The 14,961-nt window shown below is 39.8% G+C and overlaps 2 protein-coding genes across 4 annotated transcripts; one reads left to right on the top strand and one right to left on the bottom strand.

Annotated features, from left to right (window-relative positions):
* Positions 1 to 1,204: 1,204 nt before the first annotated feature.
* Positions 1,205 to 7,706, bottom strand: LOC110456092 (tRNA (guanine(26)-N(2))-dimethyltransferase-like). 2 transcript variants are annotated; one of them, XM_021506640.1, is made up of 5 exons: positions 7,632 to 7,706; positions 5,727 to 7,093; positions 5,140 to 5,230; positions 3,104 to 3,395; positions 1,205 to 2,030 (listed from the first exon to the last, which is right to left on the bottom strand). In XM_021506640.1, the coding sequence occupies exons 2-5, from the start codon at positions 7,076 to 7,078 to the stop codon at positions 2,026 to 2,028; spliced, it is 1,740 nt and encodes a 579-aa protein (XP_021362315.1). In that variant the 5' UTR covers positions 7,079 to 7,093; positions 7,632 to 7,706; the 3' UTR covers positions 1,205 to 2,025. The 2 variants fall into 2 exon arrangements, with proteins under 2 accessions (XP_021362315.1, XP_021362314.1); XM_021506639.1 differs by having other exon boundaries at positions 3,108 to 3,395.
* A 43-nt stretch (positions 7,707 to 7,749) lies between these two features.
* LOC110456097 lies at positions 7,750 to 13,506 on the top strand. 2 transcript variants are annotated; one of them, XM_021506647.1, is made up of 3 exons: positions 7,750 to 8,021; positions 11,607 to 11,696; positions 13,203 to 13,506. In XM_021506647.1, the coding sequence occupies exons 1-3, from the start codon at positions 7,794 to 7,796 to the stop codon at positions 13,227 to 13,229; spliced, it is 345 nt and encodes a 114-aa protein (XP_021362322.1). In that variant the 5' UTR covers positions 7,750 to 7,793; the 3' UTR covers positions 13,230 to 13,506. The 2 variants fall into 2 exon arrangements, with proteins under 2 accessions (XP_021362322.1, XP_021362321.1); XM_021506646.1 differs by having other exon boundaries at positions 12,761 to 13,506.
* The last annotated feature ends 1,455 nt before the right edge of the window (positions 13,507 to 14,961 follow it).

Raw genomic sequence — 14,961 nt, 5'->3', positions numbered from 1 at the left:
TCCAAACAAGCAAAACCAAGCAATAAAAATATTGGAGGTAAGTCATGGTAGATGTAATCTACTTTATTCACATCTTCAACATAGTAAGGGAACTTCAAAAATTTAACAAAAGATCTTGACATCCATCACACACTGAAAAGAAAAACTATGATATTCTTCTATATATGCTGAAATACTGATCTTTTTAAAAGGTTGTTGATGATGTTTAACACAAACATGGTTTCCTCGTCAAATAACGCTTCCATGATTACTTGAGTAATGCTAGCTCATCAAAACACCATTGATAAGATTAGATCATTCCATCACAGATTTATTCCCTGACAGTCTGACTATAGATCAATTCTATAATGATAGCCACAACTCATACACCTTTCTCATCATGTCAACGTCATGAACACCATAATAAAATAGCACAAGTTTTGTCAATCTCCAGACTGAAGCATTCCATTCCAAATTCCATTTACTAGAAGACTGCATTGTGAGCCAATGATAAACCCTATAAGGATATCTTTCTATGGAGACTTTGTTCTAGCAACCTCTTTCGAGTCTTTACTTGTCACTTTTTATGATTTTATTCCCAAGGAGCCTTCATTGTAACATCCCCTTCACCAGTCATTGGTTTTTGTAAGTCTATCTACGGAGCCTGCATCATAACATCCTCTGCACTAGTCTCACTTTAACACAATCTTTCCATTGAGAATTCATTGAAACAATCCATTCACTTGTGGCACTAAACAAGCAACCTGTCTGGGATGCCTTCATTGTAACAAGTCCCTCACCAGTCAAACTTTACAATGATCTGTCTGGGGAGCCTTCATTATAGCAAGCGTCCCACCAGTCCCACTTTACAATGATCTGTCTGGGGAGCCTTCATTATTGCAAGCTCCCCTTCAGTCACATTTTACAATTTACATTGATCTGTCTGGGGAGCCTTCATTATAGCAAGCGTCCCACCAGTCCCACTTTACAATGATCTGTCTGGGGAGCCTTCATTATAACAAGCGTCCCACCAGTCAAACTTTACAATGATCTGTCTGGGGAGCCTTCATTATAACAAGCGTCCCACCAGTCAAACTTTACAATGATCTGTTTGGGTAGCCTTCATTATAGCAAGCGTCCCACCAGTCCCACTTTACAATGATCTGTCTGGGGAGCCTTCATTATAGCAAGCGTCCCACCAGTCACACTTGACAATGATCTGTTTGGGTAGCCTTCATTTCAGCAAGCGTCCCACCAGTCAAACTTTACAATGATCTGTCTGGGGAGCCTTTATTGTAACAAGTCCCTCAGCAGTCAAACTTTACAATGATCTGTCTGAGGCGCCTTCATTGTAACAAGTCCCTCACCAGTCAAACTTTACAATGATCTGTCTGGGGAGCCTTCATTATAGCAAGCGTCCCACCAGTCACACTTGACAATGATCTGTTTGGGTAGCCTTCATTATAGCAAGCGTCCCACCAGTCAAACTTTACAATGATCTGTCTGGGGAGCCTTCATTATAGCAAGCGTCCCACCAGTCACACTTGACAATGATCTGTCTGGGGAGCCTTCATTATAGCAAGCGTCCCACCAGTCACACTTGACAATGATCTGTCTGGAGAGCCTTCATTATAGCAAGCGTCCCACCAGTCACACTTTACAAGGATCTGTCTAGGGAGCCTCAATTTAACAAGCCTCTAACCAGTCACACTTTACAAGGATCTGTCTGGAGAGCCTTCATTATAGCAAGCGTCCCACCAGTCACACTTTACAAGGATCTGTCTGGAGAGCCTTCATTATAGCAAGCGTCCCACCAGTCACACTTGACAATGATCTGTTTGGGGAGCCTTCATTATAGCAAGCGTCTCACCAGTCCCACTTTACAATGATCTTTCTATGGAGCCTTTTTTAAAATGAGTCCTGCACAAGTCCCACTTTGTATGACGAAAGCGTTCATTGTATTTATCTATAACCAGTCACTCTGCAGCCGTCTAAGAATCTTGTGTGTCATTTTTCTTCTTGGCTTCTTGCTCGCCTGCACTATCATCAGCCTAAAAAAAAATCTTCAGTGTAAATTATTTTATTCCACGATCATTTTAATTTATTTTTTATGTCAATTTAAACGTCAGGCTGTCATTATGTTAACTTTAATAAAATACAATGTGATATTTGTAATTTTATATATATTAAGTAAATGCAATGAGGATGTAAACATACTTAAATGTCACAAACGACTTACATAATTCCCAATCAAATAAATTAAGTATAGATAAATAGCAGTTAATCTGATATATATTCAATATGTCAAGTACTGACATTCATTCAATAACCATTGTTCCCGCAACTCGAGTTACCGTCATATGACCTGACTATAGAGTGTGATCGGTTTCCATGGTGTCGACAACAATACATGTGAGCGGAGCTATTCAGATTTACTGCCAACAGTAGATGTAGGCAGAGTTAACCAAGGCTTATGCACATTTCAGGCTGTTAGTTTTACTGAGTCAAGTACACATTTATATCCTTTTACAAATTCAATATGCTTCCTCTGTTCTGACCAATGAAAAGATTATAATGAACCATTTACAGAAAAAACCTGACCAAATAGAATTTTTTTCCTTAAAAAATACTGTTTCTTTCTATCTATGTACCAGTAATTTTGATTGTACCGGTAATTTTGATTTTACAGGCTATTATATATGAATAAAAAGAAAATGCAATTAAGATGTAAAAATATGTTCTTAAAAACTTTCTTTATTAAACTATTTAAAACACATTGTATTGGCCATACAAAATATTATACCTTTGGATCATTATAGTAATTTTAGGGAAAAAAAATCTTAATGGAGTTGATGAAACAACTGAGCATACGTTATGCAAAACGTCCATTTCTGGAGATGTGCTCAGAGGGAGATCTCCCTGCTTGGAGGTTTCACTCAGCGGGAGTTGACAGGTATGTATCAGTGCTAAATTTGATAGAGATCTATTTAATGGCCTTATTACAATCAGTCCAAAATTTTGTTATTTAATGAAATATTTGTGATCATGCAAACGTTGGGCATTAAGATATTTAAGTTATGAAAAAAATCAATGTAGCCATACTTGGGTTAAATGAGTGACTCACTAACTTCCTGATTCTTCTTCCTCTTTCCTTGGAGTTTTATCCTCTTGTCAACCATGGATTCCACAGAGTCCACCTCTGATTTTTTGGCCCTTGGTTTGGGTCCCCAAAATTTCTCTGGATTCTGTGGGTATCGTGACAGTCCCTGTTTCTTTGACTCTTGTTTGGCCCCAGGGTGGGTCTCAAACGACACCTTCAGGGTTGGCTCCTTGGACAGGATATTGGCTGTGACTGACCCAGGTACACGACGCTTCTCAGTGACAGGATGTGTTTTCTCCCATGATCGTACAATATCCTAAAACAGTCCGAGGAATATCAATAAGAGACTGAATTGGCCTGAATCTGTCACTAGGGACTATTTTTTTATTGTTAATCCAAAACATATCCCTGTCACCAGCTTAAATACAAAGGACTAAGGGCATTAAGGGTTATTTTCAGCCTCATCGGGGATGAGTTGTTATATTCATTATCAAGAATATATGAAGAACGCAAATCTGAAGTTTCAAATTCATTTGACAACTGGTTTAGGAGATATGGCATTATGAAGAAAGACAAAAACACTTATTTTCATAATAAAATTTGTAAATATTGTCTGTTGTGCTGTATTTGGTTGAAAATTTGCCATTTTGAAGGAAATTAACTTAACACTTTTACATTTTTGAGATCCTGCGCATGCATCAAACAAATAAATTTCTGACATGCTTAAAAATTGTCATACAGTGTTCATGTGAAGAAGGGAATTTTTGTTTGTCATATGCGGAGGCTTTCATTTCTGCATGCTAACTGTCCAAAAACATCATATTTTGACTATTTCTGTATAGTAACGCAATGTTGTTGCTATGGTAGGGCATCTATGCATGCGCAATGGAAAAAACCAATATGATGTTTATAATAGAAAATGGTAAATAAATTCAAGTTGAAATTTTCACAGTTTATGAGGCCAAAAATGACCCATAATGCCTGAAGTCCTTTAACTCGGCATAATTTTTCATCAGATGTTTCCAACAAGGCCTGAATGGGCCTGGGTTTTACATACCTGGCATATTTTGTTCAAATCAACCAACTGAACATATATGTAACACAAACAACTTCAGAATACATCAAATATATAATAATTCATTAAATTTCAAGGTATAAAATACATATTCTTATAAACATAAACAATTAAAATCAAGCTTTCTTAGTGTATATTTCCATTTTAAGAATTACCATAGCTGCGAATTGCACACACCATATCTCATTAGACTGTTTATATTCACTGTTGATTATAGAAGATCTACAGTCCTTTGCCTCTTTTAAGTCATTCACCTCTACATATTCAGACTGGACTTATCCAGGGCAGTCTATGAGTTGGTAAGGTTCAAATGTGACTTTAGGGTTGCCGGGGTTAAACTTCCAAGATTATGACCTCAGTTTAGGTTGCAACTTCAATCTTGCATAACTGCGTTTTATGATCAAGTTTCAACTGTATTATATTGGATCAGATCTGAGACACTTACCTAAACATATAGTTAATAGAGTAAACTGGTCAGATATATATGTTACTTTAGTATGACACAGTAAGTACACAAATATGTTTACACAGATCTCAGTTTAATTTCTAATACATTGAAAAAAAAAATGTATGTGTATAGATTTCCATGTACCTGGTATATGATTAAATCCAAACATTTACATATCATTCTTTTATTTACCACGCTGAAAACTAAATTTAGTGATATAAATCTAAATCTAAATCAAACTCACTGGCAACTTAGAAAAACATTGCACATGTGATTACAGTACTTAGTTGTCACTTCACAGAGTCTGTGTTAACCAAAGCTGGTTAAAAACCAGTGTCAAAATAAAACTGACAGCTGAAACAAACACTGTACAAGTGATCGCAGTACACAGTTATGTGTTTTGGTGAAGACAAAAATTAATGCTCAGTATGTTGGCTGTTGATAAATGTACATATGGCATATATACTCAAGATGCCATACATCATTTTATGATCTACAACATTGATTTACATTGATTTACATGTAGTTTCATCTTACCCAGATGTCCGTGTTTGAAGCATTGGTCTTGATAGAATTCTGTTCAGCATGAGACATGGACACTTCAAAGCCAGCATTCAACAGAGCAGACCTAAGAATGAAATGCATTGTTATATGACTATGTCTACTGTTCTGTCCAATATATAACACAATAAGCAGGATCTACTGTATACATTAAGAAAAACCTACATAAATAATGGGTAGACTGGAAAACTTTCACACACCAGGAACATAAACTGGTACTATGGAAAAATATCACCCAAAGCAGCTTGTTTCAGCTGAAGAAAAACACTTTTTCATAAAACAATGAAAACTTTGAGGTAATTGGTGTCACCTCAAAGAACCATTTCTTGAACTTCATCTACTTTAATTACTAATTTGGATTCTGGAAGATGATAAGATTTCATCTTGAGTTAATTAACTCCTTTTGGCCTTTCATGAACTTTTTCTTACACCATTTGAACTAAATTTTACAGTAAAAGTTAATATATTAGACCAGTTACCCCACCTCTTGACCGACATGTATCCTAATTTATGATGCCGAAAAACAGGTAAGGCTAATTTACAGAAAATTATTGCATCCTTACATGAATGTTTCCTGGTTGAAAGAGGAGAGGTGGACCTGCTGGCATACATCATCAATAACATAGTACATGGGACAGTCTCGGAGCTCCTCACTGACGAGACTTAACATGCCAATTATTCTCTTATGTGTCTGGAAGTCAGCTTGTTTCTCCTGAACATACTTAATGACTTTTTTCACAAAGTCTGTGTCATGAAGACAGTCCGCCCACACTGGACCAACAACATAATGTTTGTGTTCACAATGTTCACACAAATCTGTGACAGGAGGTCCGTGTGCTGCAGCCATTTTGAAATTATCGCCTTTTGTTGGTATTTTCCTGGCCAGTCTCTGTATTGTAAAAGCTCCACATCCTGAGCAGTGATACACATTGGCCAACTTGAGAGATGAAAGCTTAACCTTTGCCGCACCTGTGAAAACTCTCACAAACACTCTAATGTAGAAGTCTGCACTGATTGATATCATGGGTATGATATACCGTGAATACCTATTAGCAGTTGTTTCCATACTCTGCAAAAGGATGCGAAGTGCCATTTCCTTACAGTATGCTGACCTGTAGGACATGGTACCGTATCTTGCACGGCAACTTTCTGGTGTGTTACCACACAATAGAGCCATGTCTGTACATGTCACACACAACAAACCGCCTTCACTGACAGACTGCATAGCAGCATCCAGAAACTGGGAGGCACCTCCATAAGGGTCAAGGTCAATCACATCAAATGCAGCATCCGTTCCTTTACTCATGTACATTACCATAGAAGCATCTCCAAAGCTGGAGGTGACGAGGTGATCTAGTTTATTCCTCTCAATGTTTTTCTGTATCACTTCTACAGCAGTTTTATCAAAATCATTAGTGACAATTCTCTTAACACCTGGAATCTCCAGTCCAAACCTGATGGACCGAAGCCCAGATGCTGCTAGGCCTTCCAAGATTGATATGCCATCTGCACACATCTTACCAGCTTCTATATCATCATCAACAAATACATTCTTCTGTGATTCTTCGACGTCATTACCGGTAATATTTACTTCTGTATCTGAAACTGGCACTTCCTGGTCATTTTTGGATTTTTTGTCCTTCAGCAAATTATTCTTTATCTCTTGTCGACGTAGTTGTGCAAAGTTTGATATAACGGCTACAGTGAGATCTCTGTTAAATTCCTGAACTGGATTGTAGAAAACAGATTTCGGTTGGAGGATGTCTGCCTTCCCTTCCTTGACTACATTGTACTGCGACTCCTCACCTTCATTCTTCAAACTCATCGTGGAATTGGTGTAAATTTGACGAAATATAATCCTCCTCCAGGAAACTAACAGTTGTCGGCTAGGGCAAAGTCTGGGCACAAGCAGCATTAGATTTGACTCAATCTGGAAAAAGTAAACATATCCTTTGAATGTGACAGAAAATAATTGAGAGTGACATATAATATAATCACAGGAGTCTGAAATTCTGTCAAAAATTAATAATAACAGTACACTGTTATAAAAAAAACTGTAATATGTTTAAAAACAGGCAGCCTTTTTTTAAGCGTATTATATAGTTACATTTTGTATTATTAATTTCTGACAGAATTTCAGACTCCTGTCACGATATGGTTAAACATTTTAGTAGGGATGAAAAGAGGCCAGTACCTAAGCCAGTTATCAATAGGATTTCCCTGTCATAAGTCATTTAATCATCTTACCAACCTCAAGACAGAATCAACGATGTTTGAAGGGGTCTTGACCTTAATAGTTTATAGTACCGAATCGACAAGAAATATTGCACAACTTTACCTCGGATTACATGACAATGTGACAGGTCTTGTCAGAAAGGCACATTTTTTGGCATACTTCATACACTACACTCCCAAGTTAAATGTGCAACATGAATATTTTGGGACAAAAGCTTTGATATAATATTTACCTGTATGGCATACTAGCAGAAAACACGTGGATCCGATTCTCCAACCCCAACTCACCACAGTTAATGGACTTTCGTACCTCCAACAGAGGAGAAACATCCGGGCGAATTGTTGACGGAAGTGACAGAAAACACGTGGACCAAGATCCGTGTTGATATGAGACGATGAGTCTCTCTGCTGACAGCTTTAAACATTTTTCACGAAAGGATGTTACAGATTTGTGTCATTGTTTGTCCAGTGTATGTGGCCAGAATGCAGACGAGGCTAGAGGAGATCAGACGAGCTTGAAACTCGTGTGCCTCACAACTTGCTATCACTGGTTCAGAAGTAAAGAACAACCTGTTAATTCCAAGAGCATGTCTGAAGACTTTGCGAGGCTGATATATCTAGTGGTGATTATTTGATGTTTTATCATATGTCGCTTTAGCTTTAACACAATACTTTTCTTCCTGTCCCCACCCTACACACAGCCACATCGAGACATGAGTCGGATCCAAAATAATTTTAGAACTAAATCCTTTTAAATTTTTGAGATATCTCTGCGCCATCAAAACTATCTATCTATATCAATATGTTATACTCCACATAGACCAAAAATGGCTTTAAATTAATTTCATTTATTTACTTATTTCGGTATTTAATTAATTGATTACATAGTCTGAAAACACTGACTATCTCCTTTTATTAAAAGGAAATAGTCAGTTATTTCAGACTAATGAGTGATAACAGATAAGTCCTACTGCATTCGTTTAAACATTCCAATATATGTATATGTATTTGATCTCCAAGTCCACTAATATCAAAGTCCATGCCTCATTTTCTCAAAAGTTGATTAAATTTAACCAGTGTTTAGTGAAAAATTGAAGTTGGTGCTCATAAAAAGTAATAGAATTCAAAGAAAAATAAATTCTTAAAACAAATCCATTTTATGTGTCTGAATCAATATATGGCAGTAAGATGATATCCAACTGCCCTCCAGGTTCTGATCCCATAGTCTACTGGTCTCCAGGTCCTGATACCCTAGTCTACTGCACTTTGGTTCTGAGCCCATAGTCCACTGGTCTCCAGGCCGAGTTCACCTTGTCCACTGGCTTCCAGGTCCTGATCCCCTAGTCCACTGGCTTCCAGGTCCTGATCCCCTAGTCTACTGCCCTCCAGGTCCTGATCCCCTAGTCCACTAGTCTCCAGGCCCTGATCACCTTGTCTACTACACTTTGGTTCTGAGCCAATAGTGCACTGGTCTTCAGGCCCAGTTAACTTTGGCCACTGGCCTCCAGGTCCTGATCCCCTAGTCTTCTGCCCTCCAAGTCCTGATCCTCTAGTCCACTGGTCTCCAGGCCCTGTTCACCTTGTCCACTGGCCTCCAGGTCCTGATCCCCTAGTCTACTACACTTTGGTTCTGAGCCCCTATTCCACTGGTCTCCAGGCCCTGTTCACCTTGTCCACTGGCCTCCAGGTCCTGATCCCCTAGTCCACTATAGCTAGTCTCCAGGCCCTGTTCACCTTGTCAACTGGCCTCCAGGTCCTGATACCCTAGTCTACTGGCCTCAATGTCCTAATACCCTAGTCTTCTGATATCCAGGTCCTGATCTTCTCATCTATTGCCCTCCAGGTTCTGATCCCCTAGTCCACTGGTTTTTAGGCCCTGATCCCCTAGTTTACTGGTATCCAGGTCCTGATCCTCTAATATATTGGCCTCCAGGTTCTGATCCCCTAGTCCACTGGTTTTTAGGCCCTGATCCCCTAGTTTACTGGTATCCAGGTCCTGATCCTCTAATATATTGGCCTCCAGGTTCTGATCCCCTAGTCCACTGGTTTTTAGGCCCTGATCCCCTAGTTTACTGGTATCCAGGTCCTGATCCTCTAATATATTGGCCTCCAGGTTCTGATCCCCTAGTCCACTGGTTTTTAGGCCCTGATCCCCTAGTTTACTGGTATCCAGGTCCTGATCCTCTAATATATTGGCCTCCAGGTTCTGATCCCCTAGTCCACTGGTTTTTAGGCCCTGATCCCCTAGTTTACTGGTATCCAGGTCCTGATCCTCTAATATATTGGCCTCCAGGTTCTGATCCCCTAGTCCACTGGTTTTTAGGCCCTGATCCCCTAGTTTACTGGTATCCAGGTCCTGATCCTCTAATATATTGGCCTCCAGGTTCTGATCCCCTAGTCCACTGGTTTTTAGGCCCTGATCCCCTAGTTTACTGGTATCCAGGTCCTGATCCTCTAATATATTGGCCTCCAGGTTCTGATCCCCTAGTCCACTGGTTTTTAGGCCCTGATCCCCTAGTTTACTGGTATCCAGGTCCTGATCCTCTAATATATTGGCCTCCAGGTTCTGATCCCCTAGTCCACTGGTTTTTAGGCCCTGATCCCCTAGTTTACTGGTATCCAGGTCCTGATCCTCTAATATATTGGCCTCCAGGTTCTGATCCCCTAGTCCACTGGTTTTTAGGCCCTGATCCCCTAGTTTACTGGTATCCAGGTCCTGATCCTCTAATATATTGGCCTCCAGGTTCTGATCCCCTAGTCCACTTGTTTTTAGGCCCTGATCCCCTAGTTTACTGGTATCCAGGTCCTGATCCTATAATCTATTGCCCTCCAGGTTCTGATCCCCTACTCTACTGGTATCCAGGTTCTGATCCCCTAGTCTACTGGTATCCAGGTCCTGATCCTCTAATCTATTGCCCTCCAGGTTCTGATACCCTAGTCCACTGGTTTTTAGGCCCTGATCCCCTAGTCCACTGGTTTTTAGGCCCTGATCCCCTAGTCCACTGGTTTTTAGGCCCTGATCCCCTAGTTTACTGGTATCCAGGTCCTGATCCTCTAATCTATTGCCCTCCAGGTTCTGATCTCCTAGTCCACTGGTTTTTACGGCCTGATCCCCTAGTCTACTGGTCTCCAGGTCCTGGTACCCTAGTCCACTGGTTTTTACGTTGGCCTCCAGGTTCTGATCCCCTAGTCCACCGGCTTTTAGGCCCTGATTCCGTGGTCCAATAATCTCCAGGTTCTGATCCCCAAGTCTACTGGTATCCAGGTCCCGATCCTCTAATCTATTGCCCTCCAGGTGCTGATCTCCTAGTCCACTGGTTTTTACGCCCTGATCCCCTAGTCTATTGGTATCCAGGTCCTGATCCTCTAATGTATTGCCCTCCAGGTTCTGATCTCCTAGTCCACTGGTTTTTAGGCCCTGATTCCCAAGTCTACTGGTATCCAGGTCCTGATACTCTAATCTATTGCCTTCCAGGTTCTGATCCCCTAGTCCACCGGCTTTTAGGCCCTGATTCCGTGGTCCAATAATCTCCAGGTCCTGATCCCCTAGTCCACTGGATTAAATTAAGGCCCTGATCCACTAGTGTAATAGTCTCCAGGTTCTGATCCCCAAGTCTACTGGTCTCCAGGTTCTGATCCCCTAGTCTACTGGTCTCCAGGTTCTGATCCCCAAGTCTACTGGTCTCCAGGTCCTGATCCCCAAGTCTACTGGTCTCCAGGTCCTGATCCCCAAGTCTACTGGTCTCCATGTTCTGATCCCCTTGTCTACTGGTCTCTAGGTCCTGATCCCCTATTTTACTGGCCACCAGGTCCTGATCTCCTAGTCTATTACCCTCCAGGTTCTAATCCTCTAGTCTACTGGCCACCAGGTTCTGATCCCCTAGTCTACTGGTCTCCAGGTCCTGGTTCCCAAGTCTACTGGTATCCAGGTTCTGATCCCCTAATTGACTGGTCTCCAGGTCCTGGTTCCCAAGTCTACTGGTATCCAGGTTCTGATCCCCTAGTATTTTGGTCTCCAGGTCCTGATCCCGTAGCCCACTAGCCAGAATCTGGAGATCACTGGTCCCAAGATTCCAATTCCTTCAGTGTGCTAGTCTCTTGATTCAAAATACTCTACTTTTCTTTGGCTTATAGAGATTGATGTAATACACACAAATAATATTTGTTTTAGAACAATTTGCTGAAAATATGTAATTTTTTCTTTACAGGTTGACCTTATACAGACTGATGAGGACCCTTTTATACTGTATGCTGCTCGAAAAGCATGGAGAGTGCTGCTGGAAAATGAGACTCCTAAGGTACAGGGTAGATCATAGTTTCCTATACTGTATAACATGAAATATTTGTGGGTACCTTTTAAGGTCACCTGAGCTTTAGCTCAAGTGACCTATTGCTATCCGTCTTCGTCCACCGTCCGTCGTCCGTTAACATTTTACATTATCAACTTAAGCTGAAATACTGGCAAAAGGATTTCATTAATATTTCATGGGAAGGTTACTGACATCTCCCTGACCAAGTGTTGTTATTTTTCGGGTCGATCAGAAATCCAATATGGCCGCCACGGCCGCCATTTTGAAAAACTATTTCAAACTTAAAGTCAAGTTCTGCTGGGCCGATTGAACTGAAACCTGGTAGGAATGATCGACTCATGGTCCTGACAAAGTGTTGTTGTTTTTCGGGTTGATCAGAAATTCAAAATGGCCGCCACGGCCGCCATTTTGAAAAAAGTATTTCAAACTTAAAAACAAGTTCTAATAGGCCGATTTAACTGAAATGCGGTCTAGGAATGATCAGCTCATGGTCCTGACAAACTTAAGTTAACGTTATACTTAACTATTTTGTACTCAAATTGGTACATATTTCAACAATGAAAATAAATACTGTAGGACTCAGGTGACCGTTTAGGCCCATGGGCCTCTTGTTTAACTTAGTTCTTTATCTGTGTTATTTTTACTAATAAACATTATTATCATCACAACAGATGATTAAGATTAATATAATCTTTCCACACCTGGGAAAACGCCAGAAAAATCTCAGTCCAAGGGTTAAGATTTTTCTGTTGAAATGTTTATTATTCGTCCACATCAAACACAAGTTGTTATTTCATGATCTGCTATTGTTGGGGTGATGAGATGCAGTTGTTATGACAGGGGAATCCCCCCATCTTTACCCTAGGGTAGACAGAGATATCTTTCCCTGACCGGCGGTATGGGTATCTCTCTCTAATGGGGCAGAAGAATATGTCTCCCTTTATTCCTGCTACAGTTTTGAGTTAGGTATAAACTATAAGACTAAGAAACTGTAATACAAAGAAATTACATTGTAACTACATGTTTATCTATCACTTCTGTTTTTGATGTAGGCAAAAATTAAAGAATGTCTCCATGAATTATTGGAATGCCTTGGAAATAAAGAAATCGGTACACTGAACAAAACTACCATATTGGAAATGACCTCCGACCTTCTTCAAGGAGATTTAACTATCACTGTTCTGGATGTTATAAAACAGAGATTTTCATGGCTGGTAGAAAATGTGCTCAAATTTCCATTCCAAGAAGACGACTCAATTTTAATTACAGCATTTCTTATAATGTGGAGAAAGTCAGCTAAGAAATGTCAAGATCTGCAGTTAGATTTGTGTTGGGTGATGGATTATGAGATTCTCCTACAGATTATAAATGTAATCAGTGTGACGGAGAATCACAGCTATTCTAGACCAGTGATTCACCTGCTGAAGACATTTTACTCGTATGGACAGATTCTGTGTTTACAGACCTCTGTTAATCCCATCTATCTTAAACTAGGTTCAGCTGTACTACAATGGGCTCTAGGAAAAGGAATATCAAACCTACAAGAGGAATCAGCTGCTGGGTTTGGAGGCACATGTGTAATAGTCTCCTGTAAATCAAAACTCAAAACAGAATTTGGAAATCTGTCTTCCCTACGACAGCTGGCTGCTTTAGTGTTATCTGTTGCTGCTACCATTGTTCGTTTTTCACACCCTATAACAGGTAAAATACTGTGATATCTACACAACCTATAACAGGTAAAATACTTTGATATCTACACAACCTATAACAGGTAAAATCCTGTGATATCTACACAACCTATAACTAACAGGTAAACTACTGTGATAAACACCCTATAACAGGTAAAATACAGAGATACAAACCCTATAACAGGTAAAATACTGTGATACACGCCCTATAACAGTTAAAATACTGTGATATCTACACAGCCTATAACTAACAGGTAAAATACTGTGACACACACCCCATAACAGGTAAAATACTATAATTAACAGGTAAAATACTGTGATATCTAGACAACCTATAACAGGTAAAATACTGTGATATTTACACAACCTATAACAGGTAAAATACTTTGATATCTACACAACCTATAACAGGTAATTAAATACTGTGATATCTACACAACCAATGACAGGTAAAATACTGTGATATCTACACGACCTATAACAGGTAAAATACTGTGATGTCTACACAACCTATAACAGGTAATTAAATACTGTGATATCTACACAACCCTGGATTTGGAGGCACATGTGTAATAGTCTCCTGTAAATCAAAACTCAAAACAGAATTTGGAAATCTGTCTTCCCTACGACAGCTGGCTGCTTTAGTGTTATCTGTTGCTGCTACCATTGTTCTTTTTTCACACCCTATAACAGGTAAAATCCTGTGATATCTACACAACCTATAACTAACAGGTAAAATACTGTGATACACACCCCATAACAGGTAAAATACTATAACTAACAGGTAAAATACTGTGATATCTACACAACCTATAATTTTTATCTAACGGGTAAAATACTGGGATACACACCCTATAACTAACAGGTAAAATACTGGGATACACACCCTATAACAGGTAAAATACTGTGATAAATACAGGTAAACCACAATGGTATGTATGGTAACCTACAGTTGTGGGACCGCACAACGTTACACGACCTGTGATATGCGCACAGTGTGTGAACGGTGTGGGAACGGTGTGTGCACGATGGGCGAACGATAAAAAGCTTGACGATCATTGCTTGCGCACATCAGTGCGCAGGATGGACGGACGTTGTGCGATAACAATCGTGGTTGGTGTAAATTGAGGAATGCCTTAACAATTTATACGGTTTCGTGCACGTTAAACATATGAACTTGATGTTTACGTATGTTTCTATATTCTAGCAACATCTATAAACTTATCTTTCTGTCTATACATTCTTATATTTAGAAATTGTGTTTCTGTGTTTTTAAACAAACTTAATCGACACATGTAAAATTACAACACAATCCCGTATACAGGTAAACATAACCACTTTGTACATGTACCTGGACTGTAGTTTTCTCCCCGCCTGGGGCACTTATGTAACTCGTCGGGTAAGGCCGGGGGTGTGAAAATCCAGGTGAAGGGGAAGCTATAGGCAAACGAATGCAAATAACAAATACTATTCATTACGGTAAAACGGTATCGCATATCAGCTCTGTGTGTCAGGCACTGGTCAGGTAAAACTCCGGACACTCATCAAATTGTTATTTACCTGTT

The sequence above is a fragment of the Mizuhopecten yessoensis genome, unplaced genomic scaffold (genome assembly GCF_002113885.1).
Source record: "Mizuhopecten yessoensis strain PY_sf001 unplaced genomic scaffold, ASM211388v2 scaffold8507, whole genome shotgun sequence".
In the NCBI taxonomy this organism is placed as follows: Eukaryota; Metazoa; Mollusca; class Bivalvia; order Pectinida; family Pectinidae; genus Mizuhopecten; species Mizuhopecten yessoensis.
Note: the sequence above shows the minus strand (reverse complement) of the source record. Positions and strands in the feature narration are given on the sequence as shown.

Bases quoted from the DNA above. Each gene is read 5' to 3' on its own strand.
- LOC110456097 (XM_021506646.1), top strand. From the start codon at position 7,794: ATGAGTCTCTCTGCTGACAGCTTTAAACATTTTTCACGAAAGGATGTT. The intron at 8,022-11,606 runs GTGATTATTTGA...TTTTCTTTACAG, and splicing joins CGAGGCTGATATATCTAGTG to GTTGACCTTATACAGACTGA. The intron at 11,697-12,760 runs GTACAGGGTAGA...TTTTTGATGTAG, and splicing joins TGGAAAATGAGACTCCTAAG to GCAAAAATTAAAGAATGTCT.
- LOC110456092 (XM_021506639.1), bottom strand. From the start codon at position 7,078: ATGCTGCTTGTGCCCAGACTTTGCCCTAGCCGACAACTGTTAGTTTCC. The intron at 5,231-5,726 runs GTAAGGATGCAA...TTTCATTCTTAG, and splicing joins TTCAACCAGGAAACATTCAT to GTCTGCTCTGTTGAATGCTG. The intron at 3,396-5,139 runs GTAAGATGAAAC...GGACTGTTTTAG, and splicing joins CTTCAAACACGGACATCTGG to GATATTGTACGATCATGGGA.